Here is a 19223-nt window from a genome sequence, read left to right as displayed (position 1 = left end):
GATTGTTTCTGCCCAGTGCCCTGAGCAAGTCCCTTTGCCTGCAGCAGGCGTCCAGTGAACAACAGTGCTTTGCTTCATCCTCTCACCACCTTCGAGCCCTGCCCGTGTGGGCTCTTCAGCCGTTGCTCACAGAGGGGCCTGCAGACCCTCATAACCTCAGCCTCCGTGGTTGGGTTTCAAGGGTGACTTGAACAAACACTCTCATCCTGAGTTTACTGGGTTTCCCCAGGTACCTAGGAGCTCAGTGGGTTCTCAAGAACCCACTTAGCCAGCCACCCCACTCCTGGTTCTTCTATCCCAGATTCTGCCACTTGCCACCTACACGGTCCTCTGAGTTGATTGTAGTTGATCATAGCTTTGCCCCTAATTAGATGTCTGTGGAGGTTTTCTGTGCATTCACCACCCACTCTCAGCACTGCCTTCACTGCCCACTACCCAGCACAGATGTGATGAAAACACGACAGTGAAGTCTCTCTGTCTTTTAGTACCTTTCACACCTTCCAGAAGGAGAGATTGCCTCTAAACGGGCTTTGGAAGCAATCGCTCTCACTCCCTCTCTTAATATTTCAGTTCACAGCGCATCCTTCATCATTGTATGGTTGTTATCAGCTCATATACAATCAAGTCAGTAATTGATAAGATTAAAATGCTTTCTTATTAACAAGTAAAGCTGATTTATTCTCATTTTAAAAAGTGATGAATTCTCAGTTTTTAAAGAATTAGCACATTTTATAATTTTTCAAATTACAAATAACGCTTCATAGGACCTCTTCGTGTGTCATTTTTAAAAAAAAAACAGTCAAAAACAGGCCCATTTTTAAGGGTTTTTGATACTATTGCCAAATTGGTTTACAAAGAAGTTATATGCTAACTTCTGGTCTCCTATCAGCAATATGTGAGAATATTTGTCTCCCAGGACTTTCTTGGCTATTGGGCAAGCATCTCTTTTGAACTTTGTTAATTTAGAAGTGAAAGTATCTCACTAATCTAAAATGAGTTTCTTTGATTACCACTGAAGGGAAATGTATTTCACAAGTTGTTTTTTACTTTCTTCGAATTGCTAATTCACATGTTTTTCCATTTACCTAATCTCGAGGGTTTTCTTATCTATATAAATTCCTTATATATTAAACTGTTCACCCAAGAGAATTGAAACCATATGTCTACACAAAAGGTCATACGTGAATGTTTACAGCAGCGTGATCCATAAGAGCCAAAAAGTGGAGACAACCCACACGTCTGTCAGCTGATGATTGGTGAACAATAACTGATAAGTTCCTACAACGGAATACTTTTCAGCCATGAAAAGGAGTGAGGTACTAAGTCATGTCACAAACTGAGTGAATCTTGAAAATGTCATGCCAAGCAAAAGAAGCCAGTACAAAAGTTGCCTATTGTATGATTTCATTGATGTGAAATATTCAGAACAGGCAAATCCATAGAGACATAGATAGATTCCTGTGTGCCAGGGCCCGGGCTGAGAATAAGATGGGAACTCATTGCTTCATGGCAACAGTTTCTTTTGGGAAAGATGAAAATGTTCTGGAATTAGAACATTTCCCTTGCAAATATATTAAAAACCGCCAAACGTACGCTTTATTAAAAGGGTGATTTTGTGGTATGTGAATTCCCTGTCTAGAAAATCATATAAAATTTTAAAATACTGACCCCAAGGAACATTGCTATGCTCCAAAAGGGGCAGGGGGAGGCCTGAAGAGCTTTATAATCTGTGCTCTAATTCTTTCTGAACTCTTTGGCAAAGGCAGTTAAAATATATCTTTTTCCTTATCACTGTTTCACTCTTGCCTTAACCCTGACAAGAGTGAATGTAAGAAGGTGAATGTAAGAATGTAAGAATGTACAAGGTGAATGTAAGAAGAAAATGTTCTTTGTGCCTTTTGGAGCTGTTCTGTGGCTTGGTATTGAAACCTCACTTGTCATCCAACGTGGTACCGTGGAAACAAATCCTACTGGGAACCATAGGGTTGTGGATTCGATCCCTGGCCTTGCTCAGTGGGTTAGGGATCCAGCATTGCCATGATCTGTGGTGTAGTTTGCGGATGCAGCTTGGATCTGATGTTGCTGTGCCATAGGTTGGCAGCTGTAGCTCCCATTTGAGCCCTAGCCTGGGAGCCTCCATGTGCCGCGCATGTGGCCCTAGAAAAAAAAAATGCAAAAAAAAGAAAACAACCCTCGTTTGTCCACATGAGTTTGGGAACGGCTCCAGCCTTTGGTTGACTGCAGTGTTAAATCTCAGCGCTGGGGTCTGACACTTCCATTTCTTTATGAAATGCTTATGGGTCCCCAGGTGTTGGGGAAGGTTATACAGAGAGAAGGGAACGTCCTGGCAGCGTGTGAGCTGCTGCCTCGCAGTCTGGAGGTCATTTGAACAGGACAAGCCAGCGTGGGGAAGCCAAAAATATTCTCGGTGCCAGGAATGTGGCTTTTTCTCAAAGTAATGCGACACTTTAAGAGTGAGTGATTGATATTAGTTTGGTTCCCTTACCTTGCAACATGGAACAAACCCACCTTCCTCACAAGGCTCTGTAAACGATCCAGTCAGTCCAAATCCACCTGTTAGGATTCCTGAAACAAAGCTTTCACGTGAGTTGTAAACAGGCTGCGTTCTCCCACCGCTGCTTGTGGTGTCTGCGTGTGTCTGCGTTGCAGGTACTCCTGCTTTTACATGAGTCTCAGCCCTTAGGAGTAGCTTTTTATCATGTGGATTTGATGAGGCGGGGGCTGGACTCTCCCTCTCCGGGCTCCACATAGAGTAGAAATCTGTTGTTTTGTGCCTGGAGGACGCCTGACGTGTATAGCTCAGTTTATATAGTGAATGTGTTCCTGGAAGTGTGTGTGATATAAAGCACAGCGTGTTTTTAATGTGGCGGGAAAGCTCACTCTGCACCAAGGAGCCCAGTGCTGACTCCTTTGTGCCAAGGATGCCTTCCTGTCCCATCTAGGAAATATCAGGAAACTAAGGGCTGCTTTAACGTCATTGGCGAAAACATTCATTAAGGTGCCAAACCACATCAAGGGAGCTGGAGACTCCCCACACCTGGTGTGGTCCCCACGCCCCTGCAGAGCCCCTGGCTCAGGGCGGGGGGATTGAATGGAGGGGATTGGGGCCAGTCCCTGAACTCAGGGCCTCCACTGGTCACACACATGAGATTGGCCTCTGTGCAGCCAGCGGCCTTCCCCACAGGTCTCTCCCTCCGTGCCCCCTACCCTGGCGCCCACTCCCTTGTGTGGACTGGCCAGGATTCCATGGGCAGGAGGCAGTGCGGGTGTAGAGGCTCCATGTACTGGCCAGGGACTCAATCTGCCTGGCCTCACATCCCATCTTCACCCCTCGCTGAGCTGTGGATGATTTCCCAAACCTCTCTGCTCCTCTGCTGCAAAGCGAGGGAAAAGAGCAGTCTCACCTCTTGGGGTTGTAACAAGAATCTGGAGAAACAACACAATCTAGTGCAGAGCACAGCCCCCGGCCTTTGCGTGCTAGTGGCCATTACTGCTGAGATTGGAGCCTGAACCTCCATGGTGCACCATCCCACCAAAACACGTGTTCATGCTCTTTGGCTGTGTAGCAAATTAGGACAAACTGAGCAGCTTAAACAGCACCCATTTATTAGCTCACAGTTCTGTGTCCCAAGGCCAGGCTCCGTGTGGCTGGGCTCTCTGCTCACAAGGCCAGACTCAGTGTGCTGGCCGACAGCATTCTCATCTGGAAGCCTTACTGAGGAAGGATTCATTTTCAGGTTTCTTCAGCTTCTTGACCCAGTTCTGTTCCTTGTGGTTGTAGAACTGAGGTTCCCGTTTCTTTGCTGTCTGTCATCTGGGGACTGTTCTCAGCGCCTATAGGCCACCCATATTCCTGGCCACAGAGCCCCCTCTGTCTTCAAAGCCAGCAGTGGGCAGTGTCCCTCCCATGGAATTCCTCTCACATTTTGAATCTGCTTCTCCAGAAGGAGCTCTTTTAAGGGCTCACCTAAAAGGTCAGGTCTGTCTGGGATACTCCTCTTCATTCAAGTCATCTGTGCCAAAGGAGTTCCCCTTTGCCTCAGCGGACTAAGAACCCAACTAGGATCCATAAGGACCTGGGTTTGATCCCTGGCCTTGCTCAGTGGGTCGGGGATCCAGCATTGCCATGAGCTGTGTAGGTCGAAGACACAGCTAGGATCTAGTGTTGCTATGGCTGTGGTGTAGGCTGGCAGCTGTAGGCAGCTCCATTCAACCCCTAGCCTGGGAACCTCCAGTGCTGCGAGTGTGCCCCCCACCCCGCCAAAAGTCATCTGTGCCAAATAAAACAGTCAAATCATGGGAGTGATGGTACCATCATCTACAAGTCCCCAGGATTATCCAGAGCTTACACACCTTAGAGTTCTGCCTCCCACACCACCTTTTCAACAAGGCGGGTGCTTTAATGCCTCCCTTCCAGTTGGCAGCAAAGAGAAGATCTGCCCTCATTGGCAGAGACCTGTGTGCCCTTTTTCCATAGCTGGGCTGGGCCAGCGGCTGGACCCAGCACCCATGCTACGTGCAGTTCAGGCTCCAAGAATCTACATCTCCGCAGCGCCATCCCAGCCATGACCCTTTCCCTGCTTCAGGACAGTGAGGAGTGCCTGGGCATCAGAGAGGGTCCAGCCTGGTCCTGCTTTCTCTGCAGCCTCCCCAGTCATCCCTGACCCCTCGGCCCCAGGCTGGCCTCAGAAGACAGCCCTGCCTACATTCCTGCAGGGTGTATAGGACCCAGTGTCCCACAAAGAGGAAAGCCGCATTGTAAAGGACTGAAAATGCTGGGACGTTGGTGTGACAAGCGCTGTGGTCCAGCTACCATTGCCACTGATGAGGCCCTCTGTGTCTCCATGTCCTCTTCCAGCTGATCCATGGGGGAAACTAAGGAAAGCCTTTCCTAGACTTGCAAGGGATTCGTTTTCCTCACTGAGAAAGTAGCAAAACACCTCAGGTTGATTCTTGGGGGTGTTTCTCGTTTTACAAGGATCGAGAGTCCCCTGCCATGACTTCTGTCCTGTCACCATCCCATTTCTGACCTGCCTCTGTCCCATCCTAATCCTCTGCCTCACGCTAGTACAGTTGACTGGAAAATGGTGTTTGCTCCTTAAACTGCCAGCTTTGGCTTTTCTCTCAGAAAAATGCATGAAGCTGTGCAGTCGATCTACAGTTTAGCTTTCAACACATTTCCACCTGTCCCTTCCCAGTTCCTGGAGTTTGGTTTCTAGGTCCTTATTAGTTCAGTTCCCTTTCTCGTTTGTACCTTCATTATGATACCTGCCCAGGTAAAGCAGAGACCAGCTAAAGGGACAGTCAGTGAGAGCCCCAAGAGACACGCCACATCACAGCACAGGCCGGTGTGGCTTTGCTGTCACCCTCCGGAGTCTGGGCTGTCGGGAAAAGGATGCCACTCACACCTGAGGGCTTTTCACCTTTCCACCCCTCCTAGGTTGATTTCTGAGGCAAAAGTGCTTACATGGCTGAAATTAAAGCTATTTGTTCTCTGGTTCTCCTTCCTCCTCTTGGAATCCCGTTTATGTGTCTCAAGAGAAAGTAATTTGCTTCTGCAGAAGACTTCCAGGGGCCTTCTTCCTTTTCCGGTCCCCAGCTCTCGCACACACCTGACATCTCACAAGTCCTGTGCTGTTCTAACCTGGGCATGAGGTGTTGCCTTACTCCCTGGCACGTGAGGAAGTGTGAGCGGATCGGTGTTTAATGTGCACCTAGCAGACCCGACCGTGGCATCAGTGAAGGGATGTGTGATCAGCCAGACTCCTTCTGGATCAGAGTAACCAATGTCCAGAGTGACAGACAGAGTCCATCCTGCATGTCAGCTCCGGTCCCCCTCGAGGGCTAGGTGAGGAAGGATTCTGACAAAGTGCTGCGATGGATTGATGACATCCGCCATTCCCACGGGAGCAGGGTGTGGCAATCCCTGAGCTTTTCTCTTTAGCAGCGTTTGCCCAACTTGTTTAACGCTGTTGTGGCACAAATGAGGAAAACCACAGGACTAAGGAAATTTTAAGTAAATCAGATTTTACTTGTGTAGTCGAAACAGAGCCCCTCCTTTTGCAGAAGGACTGGAGAACAGGGGGCTTCACAGCTATGATCCACATATCCTGACCACGGGCACAGGATCCTCCAGGCCAAAGTGCTATGCATCAGTTTTTCTAGGCACAGCCACATTCAGAGAACAGTGGTTGTGATGTCATGATGTTGCAGAGAATAGTGGTCATGAGTTCATGATGTACGATTTACTGATCAGAGTAACTCCAGGGCCCCACTCTCCAGCGACATTATCTGCCATTTCCCAATGGCCCGTGGGTCTTTATCAAGTATATTCATTCGTTCATTGTCTGTTCCTGATGGGCCCACAGCATTGGCCAGAACTGTATGTAACAAAGGATGTTTTCATTTTAAATTAGATGCTCAGAATTTTGCTTCATGGCAAGGAGCCTGAAATCACATTAAGTACAATTCGTATAGCGTCTTCTGACTCTCTCATCAGGAAATGGTTAGTCTGACCCCTCAAGTGGGAGGAATGAGACCACAGGTTCTTACACAAATATTTTCATTGTGATTAACTTTTAATGCCTTGAGCCCATATTTAATGATGTATTTCATTTTCTTCATGTTTGTCAATGAAGGGAAGAAAGTAAGCAAGATCTGTACACAACATTTCCTTACTCAAAACTGCAAACACATGAAGTAGTAACGGAGCTCTCCCTTCTATAAAAGAGAATTGTTTTCTCCAAAATGCTTCTGATGGAGTTTGAGAGGGTTTTTTGCATTTAATCATTTAACAAATATTTATTGTGCTCCTGCTATGTTCCAGGCACTGTTTTGACACTAGAGATGCAATCATGAAACAAAAGAAAAATAATCCCTGCCTCCAAAGAGCTTACTATTTCTTTCCTTCCATTATTTCATAGGATTATATACAAGCTGATAGACATTTATTACAGTGGTCATACTTTTTAAAGTAGATCTTGAACGATTTTTTTCGTGGTTTGGTTAGATGGGGGATCCTATTTTCAGTAGGTTTCTGATGTAGGGTTTATTTTGATGGAGTTGAAAGAGTAGTCTGTAATGAGAGTTCTCATTGGGTTTAGTTTCTTTTCTCTATCACAAGGAACTAACTTCTAGAGTATTTTATGTCCGTTTTTAAAATTGCCTTTTTCTACCTTGCCTGCCTATTCTTCAAGGAAGGCATTCCGGATTGCATGTCAGTCATATACATATAAGAGTAACAGTGCCTATCCTGTTTCTAAACTATAAATTCTTTCCTCTTCTTAAATCTAGATTTCTCAACCTTGACCCACCCACATTTGGGGCTAGGTAGTTCTTCGTTGTTAGAGGCTGTTCTGTTCAGCTTAGGATGTTTAGCAGCTTCCTTGGTCTGTTTCCACTGATGCCAACAGTACCCCTTACCCTCAAGCTGTGACAATCAGTATGTCCCTTGGTGGGAGGGGCAGCCAAGTCACCCCCAGCTGAGACCCATAAATGATATGATTCTGTGATTCAGGTCTCATGACCCCTGATTACAGCAGGTCAGTGCAATCCCTGAAAAAAGCACCTGAGACAAGCAGTATCTTCTGTTGGCCTTTGAAGGAGCTTGAGGGCAACTTTTCACCAGGAAAGAGTTAATATAAAGCGAGTCTTATGAAGCAATCCCAACAGCAAATGATGCAACTCCTCCAGTCATGCCTTGGAGATATTTTGCATTTCCTATTGGAAACTTGTTAAAATTGTATCCATTTACCATAAACTAGAGAGCAAGTCAGACACAGTACACTGTAAATTAATCTGGAATGACTTACACATAAATGTGTTCCAGCTTTGGTGAGCTCAGCTCAAGCAGCACGCGGCTCAATTCCAGACGTTTCCATCCTTAGGAACTAACATGTAATTCAATAAGTATTTATTGAAACATGCAGTAAACGTGGGCTTCTGTGACCCCAGTGAGCAGTGCTCAGAATAGCGCCCCCGAGAGTCTCCATATCTGATGTGGCACCCCCATTTTGGTTGGCAAGGTATGATAGAAAAACTGGCTCTTTCATTCCCCTCCACTACCTCAAGTCCTTTCCCATCGTGCACCAGCTGTGCCTTCCCCAGTGAGTACGAGTAATTATACATGATGTCATGTGTTTCTTAGTTGGTTCTTTGGTCCCCAGTGGGCCACTTTTTAGAGTTTTGGCAGGGACAGTCATTGCATGTTCTCTTTCCCCACTGTCAGCTTGACAGGGTCTTACAGGGTATTGTATTCCAAAGTGGGATCATTTAACCAACTTACCTTCTATTTTTGAATCTTCTTCACTTCTCACACATACCGATAGATTCAAAAACACAGGGCATACTGCCGATAAACAGCTCCTGGAAGAAGGGTTGGCCTTGACGCAGAGAGAAAGAAAAGGTGAAAGAAAAACAGTACATTAGGGAATCTTCACTTAGTTGCGTGCTCTTTTTTTAAGCACCTACTGTGTACCAGGCACCAGCAATATACCTATGACAAAAAATGGACTGGGCCCTGCTTTCCCAGAGCTCCCAGTCTATTGGGCAATAAGACAAGTGAACCCGCCATGTTTCAACATGGCGAGATAGGTGCTGTAATAAGGGAACTCAAGATGCTGTGGGAGCACCTAGGAAGGGCTCCACCCCAGCCTGGGGGATGGCAGGGGCTTTGTAGAGAAAGCAGTGTCTAGACCAAGATATGAGGGATATTGTATATCAAAGCGGGGAATGTGTTCAAAGCCACATCCTGAGGACTAAAGTCTGGTGGGAAGAATAGACCTTTGAAGAGTTGAGAAGTTCGGCATGTTTGGATAATAAAGTGTGAGACAGGAAGAGTCAGACGTCAACAAAGAGGAGCCAGTAAGGACACTTTTTAGGATTCTGACTTGAACGCATGGGCCATTGGTGGTGCCCCATTTACTGAGATGGGCGCAAAACACGTAGATTTGGTCTCAAGGAGGGTGGGGTGACAGTGACTCAAGTTTTAATTCACCACTAATTCTAGAACATGAGAAAGATTTTTTTTTAATGTTTCTGAAAGATGTCAAAAGCTAATGGAAATTAGGAAAATTAATTAGCAGGTTTAAATGATTTTGTTACTCTAGGCTATCATGACAGCCTGCACACATACTCAGACCTCTTAGTTTCTGCCAGTTGTTATTTCTTCATCCAGCAGTTATTTCTTCAGTGATACGTATCATCATCTGATTGCTTAAAATTTATCAAACGTGTGCCTGAAGAATGAGTCTCCATGGATGCAGGGCAGTGAGCTGTTGAGGGGCCGTATTCCAGCTTTCCCAGTACTCCTGGACCCTCTTCTTTAGATTTCCTTTGCCAGGTGCAGGAGGCACTGAGCCTATGGCATAGGCTCGGTTTTGAGAGCAAACACTATTTTTTAAAATGACTAGAGAAAAGCGTAATAGGTTAGTTATTAAGGACTAATGAGTGGACTGTCTTTAGGCAGATGTGTGACATTCCAGAATTGTAAGTAAGGGTGCAGACCTCCGAGGAAAGATGCTGCTCTGTGAACATGGCTGATCCCATCACTGGGAGCCTGTGGGGAATGACTGATTGTCCAGGGCACCGAGATTGCTTCCGACCCTCAACCCTTGCCACTGCTTTTCATGCTGCTCTAGGTCTGAAATACCCAACGGTGAGCTGTGTAAATGATTCCTCTTTAATCATCAAGCAACCCAGCCAAGAGGGAGCGTCCAGGTTCATGGGGTCTTTTTTGTTTGTTTTCACCAGGAATTTAGATAATGGGCTGTGTGCAATGTAAGGATAAAGAAGCAACAAAACTGACGGAGGAGCGGGATGGCAGCCTGAACCAGAGCTCCGGCTTCCGCTATGGCACAGACCCCACTCCTCAGCACTACCCCAGCTTCGGCGTGACCTCCATCCCAAACTACAACAACTTCCACGCAGCCGGGGGCCAAGGACTCACCGTCTTCGGGGGCGTGAGCTCTTCGTCTCACACTGGGACCTTGCGTACGAGAGGAGGAACAGGTCAGAACCCAGCTGCCCCTTAAGTCTTCTGGCGGTTGAACATTTGTGCTCCTTTGATGAGGGACTCAATGTTTTACGTTTTCAGTCATTCTCCAGCCTCTGCCAGATAAGGGGCTGTTAAAAAAGCCAGAGCCAAGGGGAAAGGGGGAGAAAGTGGGATGGACAGGGAGTTTGGGGTTGGTCGATGCAAAGGATTACATTTAGAATGGATAAGCAATGAGGTCCTGCTGTACAGCACAGGGAACTCTATCCAGTCTCCTAGGATAGACCGTGATGGAAGATAACGTGAAAAAAGAGTGTCTGTGTATATATATGACTGAGTCACTTTGCTGTATAGCAACAATTGACGCAACAGTGTAAATCAACTATACGCTAATAAAAAAGAAAAAATCTAACCCTCCACCCAAAAAAGCCAGAGCTCAGTGTACAAATCTTGATCCTGGCAACAGTAGTGTGGGGGCCCCCAGTTGCTGCCCTCTGAGATCCTGCAAGGTTACGGGAGAAAACCTGCTGCTGAGGCCCTTGAGGCCAGTGGTGGTGCGCCTTGGCTGGCTGCCTCCAAATAACTGAGTGGCTTTTCCAAAATGCAGATGCCTGAGTCCCAACCCCAGGGCTTTGGAATCAGAGGTCCTGGGACTGGATCTGAGCGTGGATGTTCTGAGTTCTCCAGACAAATGCACTTCTTCCCTGAATCCCACCCCCACCCCCCATCCCGTTCAGAGCATTTCAGGGTGGTGCTCTGCCTCTCCGCTTCCTAACTCCCAGCCTGCCCATCCCTCCAGAGTCATGGGGCCATTTGGCCATGTTGTCCTTCGGCTGTTCACCTTCATGGGTTCTCTGCTCTTCCCATCATCTTCCACATGACTGACTTTATCAGCCCCATTTTTCATGTATCTTTTGTATTTTAAAATCAAATCTAATGTATCCTTAAGGGATCTTCTGTCTCTCTCTCTTTTTCCTTTTAAAATTTCCTTCTCTCTCCCAAGGCTGTGTTTCACTGCCATGTGCATTTGCTGACTTAGCTAATACTTTGGAAACTCTCTGGCATGTGTTCTCAGACATATGTTTTCTGAAATATTTGTAAGTTATCTCATGCATCCTTAGTCTTCCAGATCCTCTCCCAGTATGTGAACCATGGTAACTAGATGTTTGACATTATTTGTTCCAAAATTGGTGTATTTATTACAAAAGTTTTTTAAAATATACATCAACCCTTATGCTCTCAGCTTGTGTGGGAGCAGATGTCCTCCATAACGACCCATTGTGCCTTTTTAGCTGGGGAGTTGCCACTACTGAGTCCTCAGCAATGGTTTTCTTCCTCTACACCCAACAGGGCCGTGTGGTTCTGTCAAGGGGACCTGACCCACAGCTTCAGGCATTTCACTACTTCTCTTCTGCCAGCACATCACATACTGCCTGGGAGAAAAAATGTTTATGTTCATCCTTGCATTATGGTGGGTCCAGCTGTCCCTATAAAGCAGGCCTGAAGGGTGGCAGGGTGACTGAGGGCTGGGCACCCTTCCTCCTCATCCTTCCAGCCTTCCTGGGAGGCACCTGGGCTGAAGGGCTGAAAGAAAGAGGCGGCCAGGCAGTCTAGGGACGTTTGTCTCTGGAGGATGCAGGAGGGGAAAAAAGCCAGAAATGCACCCAGCCCACACTGTGCCTGTTGGGAGAAAACAAGTGCTTTGCCAGCCAGACTCCGAATTCTGCTGACACAGGCACTGACCTTGTGCGTTCATGCACAAATGCTCGACATGAATCCCATGTCTGCAGGTATTGTTCATAAAGTCACTAGAGAGGACTCCTCGGTTGAACGTGGGTCTGTAACACAGTCAGGGACAATGTTCGTACAAGAGGGCATCTGATTCCTTAGAACGTGTGAAAGCCGAAACAGGACCCCCCAAATGCTGGTGGATGTTTCTGCCTGGGTTATTTGGCTTGAACACATGTGCATGCCTTTCTCCTTCATGCTGCTTTCAGTGCTTTAAGGCCAGGAGCAGTGTCTGTGTCTCCCTGCAGCCTCCTTTGCCTCCCCCTCCAGCCCTAGAGGATTAAAAACCCCCAGTGAGGACCTGCTGGCTGCTGCAGGGAGACGTGGGCGAGGGCTGGTATTGTCCTCATGCCCCTTGTCTTCCACACCACGGGGCTTGGAATTGTTTTTAGATTCTGAACTGAAGGGTGTCTGTTCACAGCGTGTTCATGAGGATGGGCATGGCCTCACAGGCTCCCATTCTGTTTTCAGCCAGGATCTTTTTTAATCTTTCAAAGAAATCTCTGAAAGGTTTTGCATTTTTGTCAAACAAGCCCTGCCGCCCTGCACGGTCAGACCTTCCACGTGCCAGCCCTCCACAGGAAGGCCCACTTGGGGTTGGGAGGCGCAAGCCCTGCCTCCCCCTCCAGGTCTGGAACAGTCCCTGGACACATCCGTTCCCTTGGAGCTCCCAACGTAGCAGAACGGGAGCTTGATGAAGAGCAGAACCCACAGCAGGTGTTCTTCAGCCACATGAGGCACTTCGGGGTGCAGGGAGATCAAAGTGAGAAGCCAGAACGTAGAAAAATGGGGTGTATTCGTTATCAATGGCTGCACAACAAACAACCACAAAGCGTAGCAGCTTCAAAAGGAAAACACATCTGTTACCCTGCCATTCGTGTGGGTCTGAGGTCCAGGGATGACTCGGCAGGGTCCTCTGTTTCAGAAGCTCTTCCAGGCCGCAGTCAAGGTGCATTGGCCAGGCTGCAGTCCTCTCACTGTTCCTCTGAGAAGGATCCGCTGCCAGGTTCATGGGGTGTTGGCAGGACTCAGCTCCTCATTGGCTGCTGGCCAGAGGCCACCCTGAGTTCTTTGTCGTGTGGGCCTGGCCGGCCTGGCAGTTTGCTTCATCAGTGTGATCAAGCCCAAGCAGCAGTGCAGAAGAGATAGTGGAAGCCTATCCCTTGCAGGACATCCCGTCACCTGTGCCACGTTCTCTTGGTTAGAGGTAAATTACCGTGTTCAGCCCACACTTGAGTGAAGGGATCCTGGGAGGTGGATGTCACCAAGGGCTGTCTTAGAATTCCGCCGATGACACGGAGCAAGTCCTAGGCCAGGCGGGGCACTGGATATTCCTCACAGTTGATAGCAAACCTCTGCGCAGCAGGACCGGCCTCTATGAGGCATCCGACAGATGAGAAGTCACAGGGCAGGTCTGAGGAAGGGCAAGGACTGAGATTCAGCACGAGGAGGGGCACGTTCAAGGTGGAAAGAGAGAGAGAGACCCAAGGCAAGAGCAGGTGCAACGGCAAGACTCCTCTGACTGCACTGAGCGTTTACGGAGAGGGGCTTCTCAGCACCCAGGCTACAGAAGAGTTTCCTGTTACATCCTACATCCTGTCATGCCAAGGGAAAGAGTGGTCCATCTTACCCAGACCTGATGGGGGCCCCTGCGCAGAGACCGTGTGTGGGATAAAGGGTGTCTAATTGCTGCCGAGCTCTGCAAATCTCAACTACCACGTGGCTGCTGCCCCTCGGGCGTGGCCATGATATTGACATCTGTCTCTTCCCGAGGACTCACCCAAGTGTACAGAGACTAAAGCCTCAACTCCAGGCTTTAGTTGGATCATACGCTTCCCCTGCAAAGACCAAGGCATAAACCCAGCCCCGAGACTCTGGTTTCACACATTCATTACAACACTGCCTCATGTTATCAGTGCTGATTAGATGTAAATTCGGCAAAGGAGCTTTTAGCAAAGATTTAATTTCTTGGAATTAATTTCCCCTGGTGTAATAATCTCTCCCCTTTTGCTTTTGCTTTTGTCAGGAGTGACGCTGTTTGTGGCCCTTTATGATTATGAAGCCCGGACGGAAGATGACCTGAGTTTTCACAAAGGAGAAAAATTTCAAATACTGAACAGCTCGTAAGTTTGAAGAGGGTCAGGAAAGCATGCACGGCCTCTCAGAGTGGGAAACAGTTCTTGTGTTAGCACTCACTAAAATTAGATCTCTGAAATTCTAGGACACTTAATCGTAGCATTTCAGATTTCCGAATCTAATCTTAAATTGCTGAGAATTAATGAACTGACGAATTGAACACTTAATTCATTAATTCTAGCAGTTTAACTTGAGGGAAGAAAAGTTGATGAACTAGTGCTATACTTTACGGTGCTGTGCATCCGGGCAGCTTTTTGGAAGCTGTCATGGAAGCAGAGTGGATGGTTTTGGTTTTGGTTTAAAGGTTGTGAAAGCACCTGCATCACCCTCTACAAAGCTACAGTTTCAGGTGATTGCCACAGGCTTGCCTAGCCACAGCACCCTCTCTGTGCCTGTAGCTTTTCTTCTAAGTTCACCTGTTGGCCTAACTTCACGGAAGGCTGGCACCAAGTTCCTTTTTCAAAACTGCCAAGTCAGTGAAGCCTGTGGAGGCATTTTGCCATAATGAAATTTTGCAAGTGACCGAAATCTTTGTAAGTTAGAAGGAAAAGCAGTTTTGCCCGCTTGAAAATGACCACAGTGCAGGCATCGTCAGTGCAGCAGGCAGTGGGGGAGTGTCCAGGCTGAGAATCACTCACTTTCCAAATCCTGCATTTAATACTTCCTTTAGGGAGAGTAAATATGGGTCAGATTTCCCCATGGTTTTTAAATACTGTCTGTTAGGTGAAGACACCTACCAGCTGTGCACACCACTATGAGTGCACGGGGTCGGGGGCCCTCCAGAAAAACCCAGGCTTGAAGAAAATGGAGGTGTCCCTTGTCTGCAAGACAGACCCTCTCCCCACACCTCACATTTTCCTCCTGAGCGCCCCCCAGTGGCTGGGGAAGGACACCACCTGGGTGCTGGCTACTCTGCCCTCTGCTCTCTGAGCAAATTGGATTTCTGAAGGGCGGGAAACCTGGCTTTCTCAGTTTCCCTGAGAGCACGCGTGAGGGCAGGCAAGAGGCAGCCCACCCACCTCGGAAAAAGAGTGGTCCTTGGAACAGGGAACTTCCTCAGGCCCTGACAACTGCCTCTTGGGAAAACCCACCCCTTCTCTGGGACGCCCCTGATTCTCAGGACCACCTATCAGAGGCAAGAACGGCCTACCCCCTTCCCATAAGAGGCCAGTGACTTCCAGACATCAGAAGGCACCATTTCCATAGTTACAGGGTTATTTTTGAAATCTTTATTGTCATCATTAGCAGGAGAGTGGGTAGGTTTTTTTTTTTTAACTTTTTACTTTAAAGACATGTGGTCAAGTACACGGATCAAAAATGTACGTGGTGATACTTGAATAAGAATAATGCCACTCAGCTTGAAAATGGTTCAAGTCGTGCATTTTACATTATACTTATTTTACTGCAATTTCATTAAAGTGTGTACTATTTGCAGAATCCTCACAAACCAAACATTCCTGTGCAACACATACCCAGATGAAAAAAAATTACCTGCCCCCGCCCCCAAGCCCTCCTTCTGTAGCCACAGGCATTTTTTAAAAATAGTAAACAGTTGCCCTTTATTGAAGGCTCCTTATGTGCCAGCCATGTGCTAAGTTACAAATGTTCTCGTTTATTCTTCACAACGACTGTCTGAGACGTGTCTCAGTCATTGTTTGACAGATGAGGAGCCAGAGGCTCAGGTTAGGGATCTGCCCCGGTGCATTGGGCCGGCATCCATCCCAAGGGCAGCGTCAGGGTCAGTGTGGGAAAGGCCCCTGCTAGAGGGGCTGAGCCATTTGTGTTGCTTGAAGGGATGGGGGGGGGGGGATTTGATCTCTTCTGATTGATGATTCCTTACTGTTAATCTGATGCTCAGATGAATGCTTCTTATCAGTCTACTAACTTTGAAATCTGAAATAACCCTCCCTACCTCTCCCCATTTTATGCAATATTTCCTAAATGCCAAGGATGGTTAGAACTTTCAATCAATCTGTAATTTCTAAAAGGTGAGAATTAAAGAATAGTAGGCATTCCCGTACACAGTTCTTCTTAGGTTTTCCCCACAGGGCAGGTGGATCCCCACATCGGTTGTAGGGCACTTGGAGAGCCAGTCCTTGCCCAAATCAAACTTGAGATTTCTTCCTCCGTTAATGTGGATAGGATCTTGAATGGCTTTCAGTTGCAGCTGTGGAGAAACACTCAAGGAAGAGCTGATCTATCTCAATCTATATTATGTGATTTGCATGCCTGACCTGTAATGTTTACAGAAGGCTTTTGAACTTCTGACCCTGTTCTCTTAGAAGAAAATATTACAAAGGGGTTTTTTTTCCCCCCTCTAATATTCTTCTCTCTTGCCAGTGGAATTTCTCATCTTACATGCCATTTAAATACCCTTTTCCAAGGTTATTGGGGAGGGGTGCAGGGGAATAAGCTTTTTGTAACAAACACAGTATCCTGAAGTCAAGGGTAATAACAGGGAAGAGAAAATGAGGCAGGAAAAACAAAGCGAGAGGATAGAACCAGATGGCAGGCGTCTCCCTCCCCCTCCCCCAGCCTCTCTGGGGCCCTGGCTCTCATCGCTTGAAAGAGAGGGAGGGACAGGGCTGTGATCTCCCTGGGGCAGCTGCCACATCTCCCAGTGTGTGTCCTCCCACTCCTTTCCCAGTCTAGAGGCAGAACTCAAGGACCAGCCTTTGTGTTTTGCTTGGCAGCATGACACGTGATCCGCGTGTGCGCCTGTGCCCAGCACTCTCCTCACCAAGGGGAGTGGGCCTCCTTCGCTGACCTAGTGTAGGTGCTTAGTACAGGGTATTTGCACATCCTTGAACTTGACCCATTTTTGAATAGGTACCTTCATCTGTTTTATTCCCTATTTTCTCATTTCACGGCCAGGGATGTACCACCTAGAAACAGCAGCTCTAAAATACAGTAAACACTTTACACAGAGTGGAGTACTGCTCATTGCCTAGGCTAGCAACTCCTTTAAGTTCTTTTCATCATGATAAGAAGAAATCTGGTTTAGAGCCCATCAAAGCATTTCTCAGATTGTTATGGATATGCTCTCTGAGAGTAAGATGAGCAGTGACCAAAGTTAGAAAGAATTCAGCATTTATAATGATAATGCTCCATAGCTCCATAGATCAAGGCTGACTTCTGTTGGCAAATGCCACTTCCTGGCTCCATCAGGGCTCTGGGCTCCCAGCTCCTGGGACCATGAGCCCTCTGAGCAATGCTGGGGATTGGAAAGAGACTTTTAATTTTGATAAGTCTTTAAATTAGAACAACAGGGGAAGCTCTTAGGCAAACTTAAAAGCTGTTCTAAACCAGGGCCAGATAAGAGTTAAAGAAACTATTCACAAACTATATGTGCGTAAATCGTATATTTGAATCCAAGCAAGATGAGTTAAAATATCATCAACCCTGGAGTTTCCGTCGTGGCGCAGTGGTTAACGAATCCGACTAGGAACCATGAGGTTGCGGGTTTGGTCCCTGCCCTTGCTCAGTGGGTTAACGATCCGGCGTTGCCGTGAGCTGTGGTGTAGGTTGCAGACGCGGCTCGGATCCTGCATTGCTGTGGCTCTGGCGTGGGCCGGTGGCTACAGCTCCGATTTGACCCCTAGCCTGGGAACCTCCATATGCCGAGGGAGCGGCCCAAAGAAATAGCAAAAAGACAAAAAAAAAAAAATCTCATCAACCCTGAATTAGTGAAATAGCTGAACTGTAAGAACTCTTTAAAGAAATGCAGCTTTAGGTGTTTCCACTGTGGCTCAGTGAGTTAAGAACCCAGCATGGTGTTCGTGAGGATTCCGGTTTGATCCCTGACCTTTCTCAGTGGGTGAAGGATATGGTGTGGCTGTGGCATAGGCCAGCAGCTGCAGCTCTAATTCGACCCCTAGCCTGAGAATTTCCATATGCCACAGGTGCCACCCTAAAAAGAGGGGAAAAAAAGAAAAATGCAGCTTTAATAATACCAATTACCTACAATAACTCAAACAAGGAAAAGTAATATAGTAAAGATCCTATTTTCCTAAATCAAGGTGAATAGTTTGTGCAGAAATCACCTATTCATTTGAATTAGCTTCCCAGGGTCTTAAAAAGAGGATTTATTCATTTGCTCAAAGACTTTTTTTTTTTTTTTTTAATGTCTCAAGTCTATTCCAGCCTATCTGGGCACAACATGTGAGCTTTACTACATAATACATTGTGTCCTTGTCACCTCATATCTCCTTTGATGGAGAAAGTGACCCTAGATGGCCTTGAAAAAGAAAGAAGGATTTTATTTCTCTCATGAGTAACTGAAAACCCTTGTGAGATTAATGGAGTCACTTAAGAGAAAATCATGAATTCCTAATACATGACTTTAAAATGATCTGGTAGTTGGATTCTCATCTCTGCTGAGACCAAAATGAGATAGATTTGAAATGGAAATAGCTTGATTAATACCAGATCACCTGAATAAGGCTGGGCTTGTCCCAACCTGCAGCAAAATGTGTTGGCTTCCTGCCTCAGATGACATTTCCATCTTTTTTTTTTTTTTCATTTAAATCAGTTAGAACTAACTCAGTGAAGGTTATCTTGCAATAAAAAAAAAAAAATTAGTCTCTACTGCAAGCATTTAATATTTCTTCACTGTTTTGGAGAATACCCAGGTGTGAGTATAGGGGCGGGAGGGTATTGTGGGTGTGAAAGAGAGAAAGAAAGGAAGAGAAAGGCTGGAGATGATAGGTATTGTTATTCTTTATGATGAAATGTCTCCATCTAGTGGAATTTCCAAGCAGTAAGCATTACTGTATTAAAATGAAGATAATGGCTGCAAAGCAATTTCCTTAAACATATGCAATGTTTAAAGAAAAAAAACTTCCGCATATGTTCTTAGATGGTATACTGACAAGTGCATGTATTTCTTTTGGAGGACATGGAAATGAAACCAACAGAAACCGCTAAAATGTTAACATTTTTTAATTTCATGATTTGAACCTGAAAGGAGAGGGATGAGATCGGTGAGCGACCCAGGGCCAGTTCCACAGCCCGGTAATGATCTAGTCTTCAGTTGGGGGGTTGGGCCTCAGGTGTTCACATGCAACATACAGTCTTTGGTATGTGTGAATTATTTTATCATAAAAATCTGGACATGACCTAAATTTAAGCTTATTAATAAAGGACTTTCTGGGAGAAATTATCTCCCTCTTTTGATTATCTGTTTAAATTCATTTAATAGATTAGAAAAAGACTGAGAAACTAATTAAAACATACCTTGTTTAAAACCTTTGCCAGCAGATGCAACCTGAGATTATCACACAAAGTG

General features: G+C 46.5%; 1 protein-coding gene across 3 annotated transcripts in view; it reads left to right on the top strand.

Annotated features, from left to right (window-relative positions):
- The window catches only part of FYN (FYN proto-oncogene, Src family tyrosine kinase), a 225425-nt gene that overhangs the window by 157215 nt on the left and 48987 nt on the right, over positions 1-19223 (top strand). For all 3 annotated transcript variants that reach the window (XM_047762886.1, XM_047762887.1, XM_047762885.1), the window contains exons 3-4: positions 9772-10029; positions 13827-13923. In XM_047762886.1, the coding sequence (XP_047618842.1) occupies positions 9783-10029; positions 13827-13923 (344 nt within the window). In that variant the 5' untranslated portion in view covers positions 9772-9782. The remainder of the gene's footprint in view (positions 1-9771; positions 10030-13826; positions 13924-19223) is intronic.

This window comes from Phacochoerus africanus, chromosome 2 (assembly GCF_016906955.1).
Source record: "Phacochoerus africanus isolate WHEZ1 chromosome 2, ROS_Pafr_v1, whole genome shotgun sequence".
NCBI classification, from domain to species: domain Eukaryota; kingdom Metazoa; phylum Chordata; class Mammalia; order Artiodactyla; family Suidae; genus Phacochoerus; species Phacochoerus africanus.
Note: the sequence above shows the minus strand (reverse complement) of the source record. Positions and strands in the feature narration are given on the sequence as shown.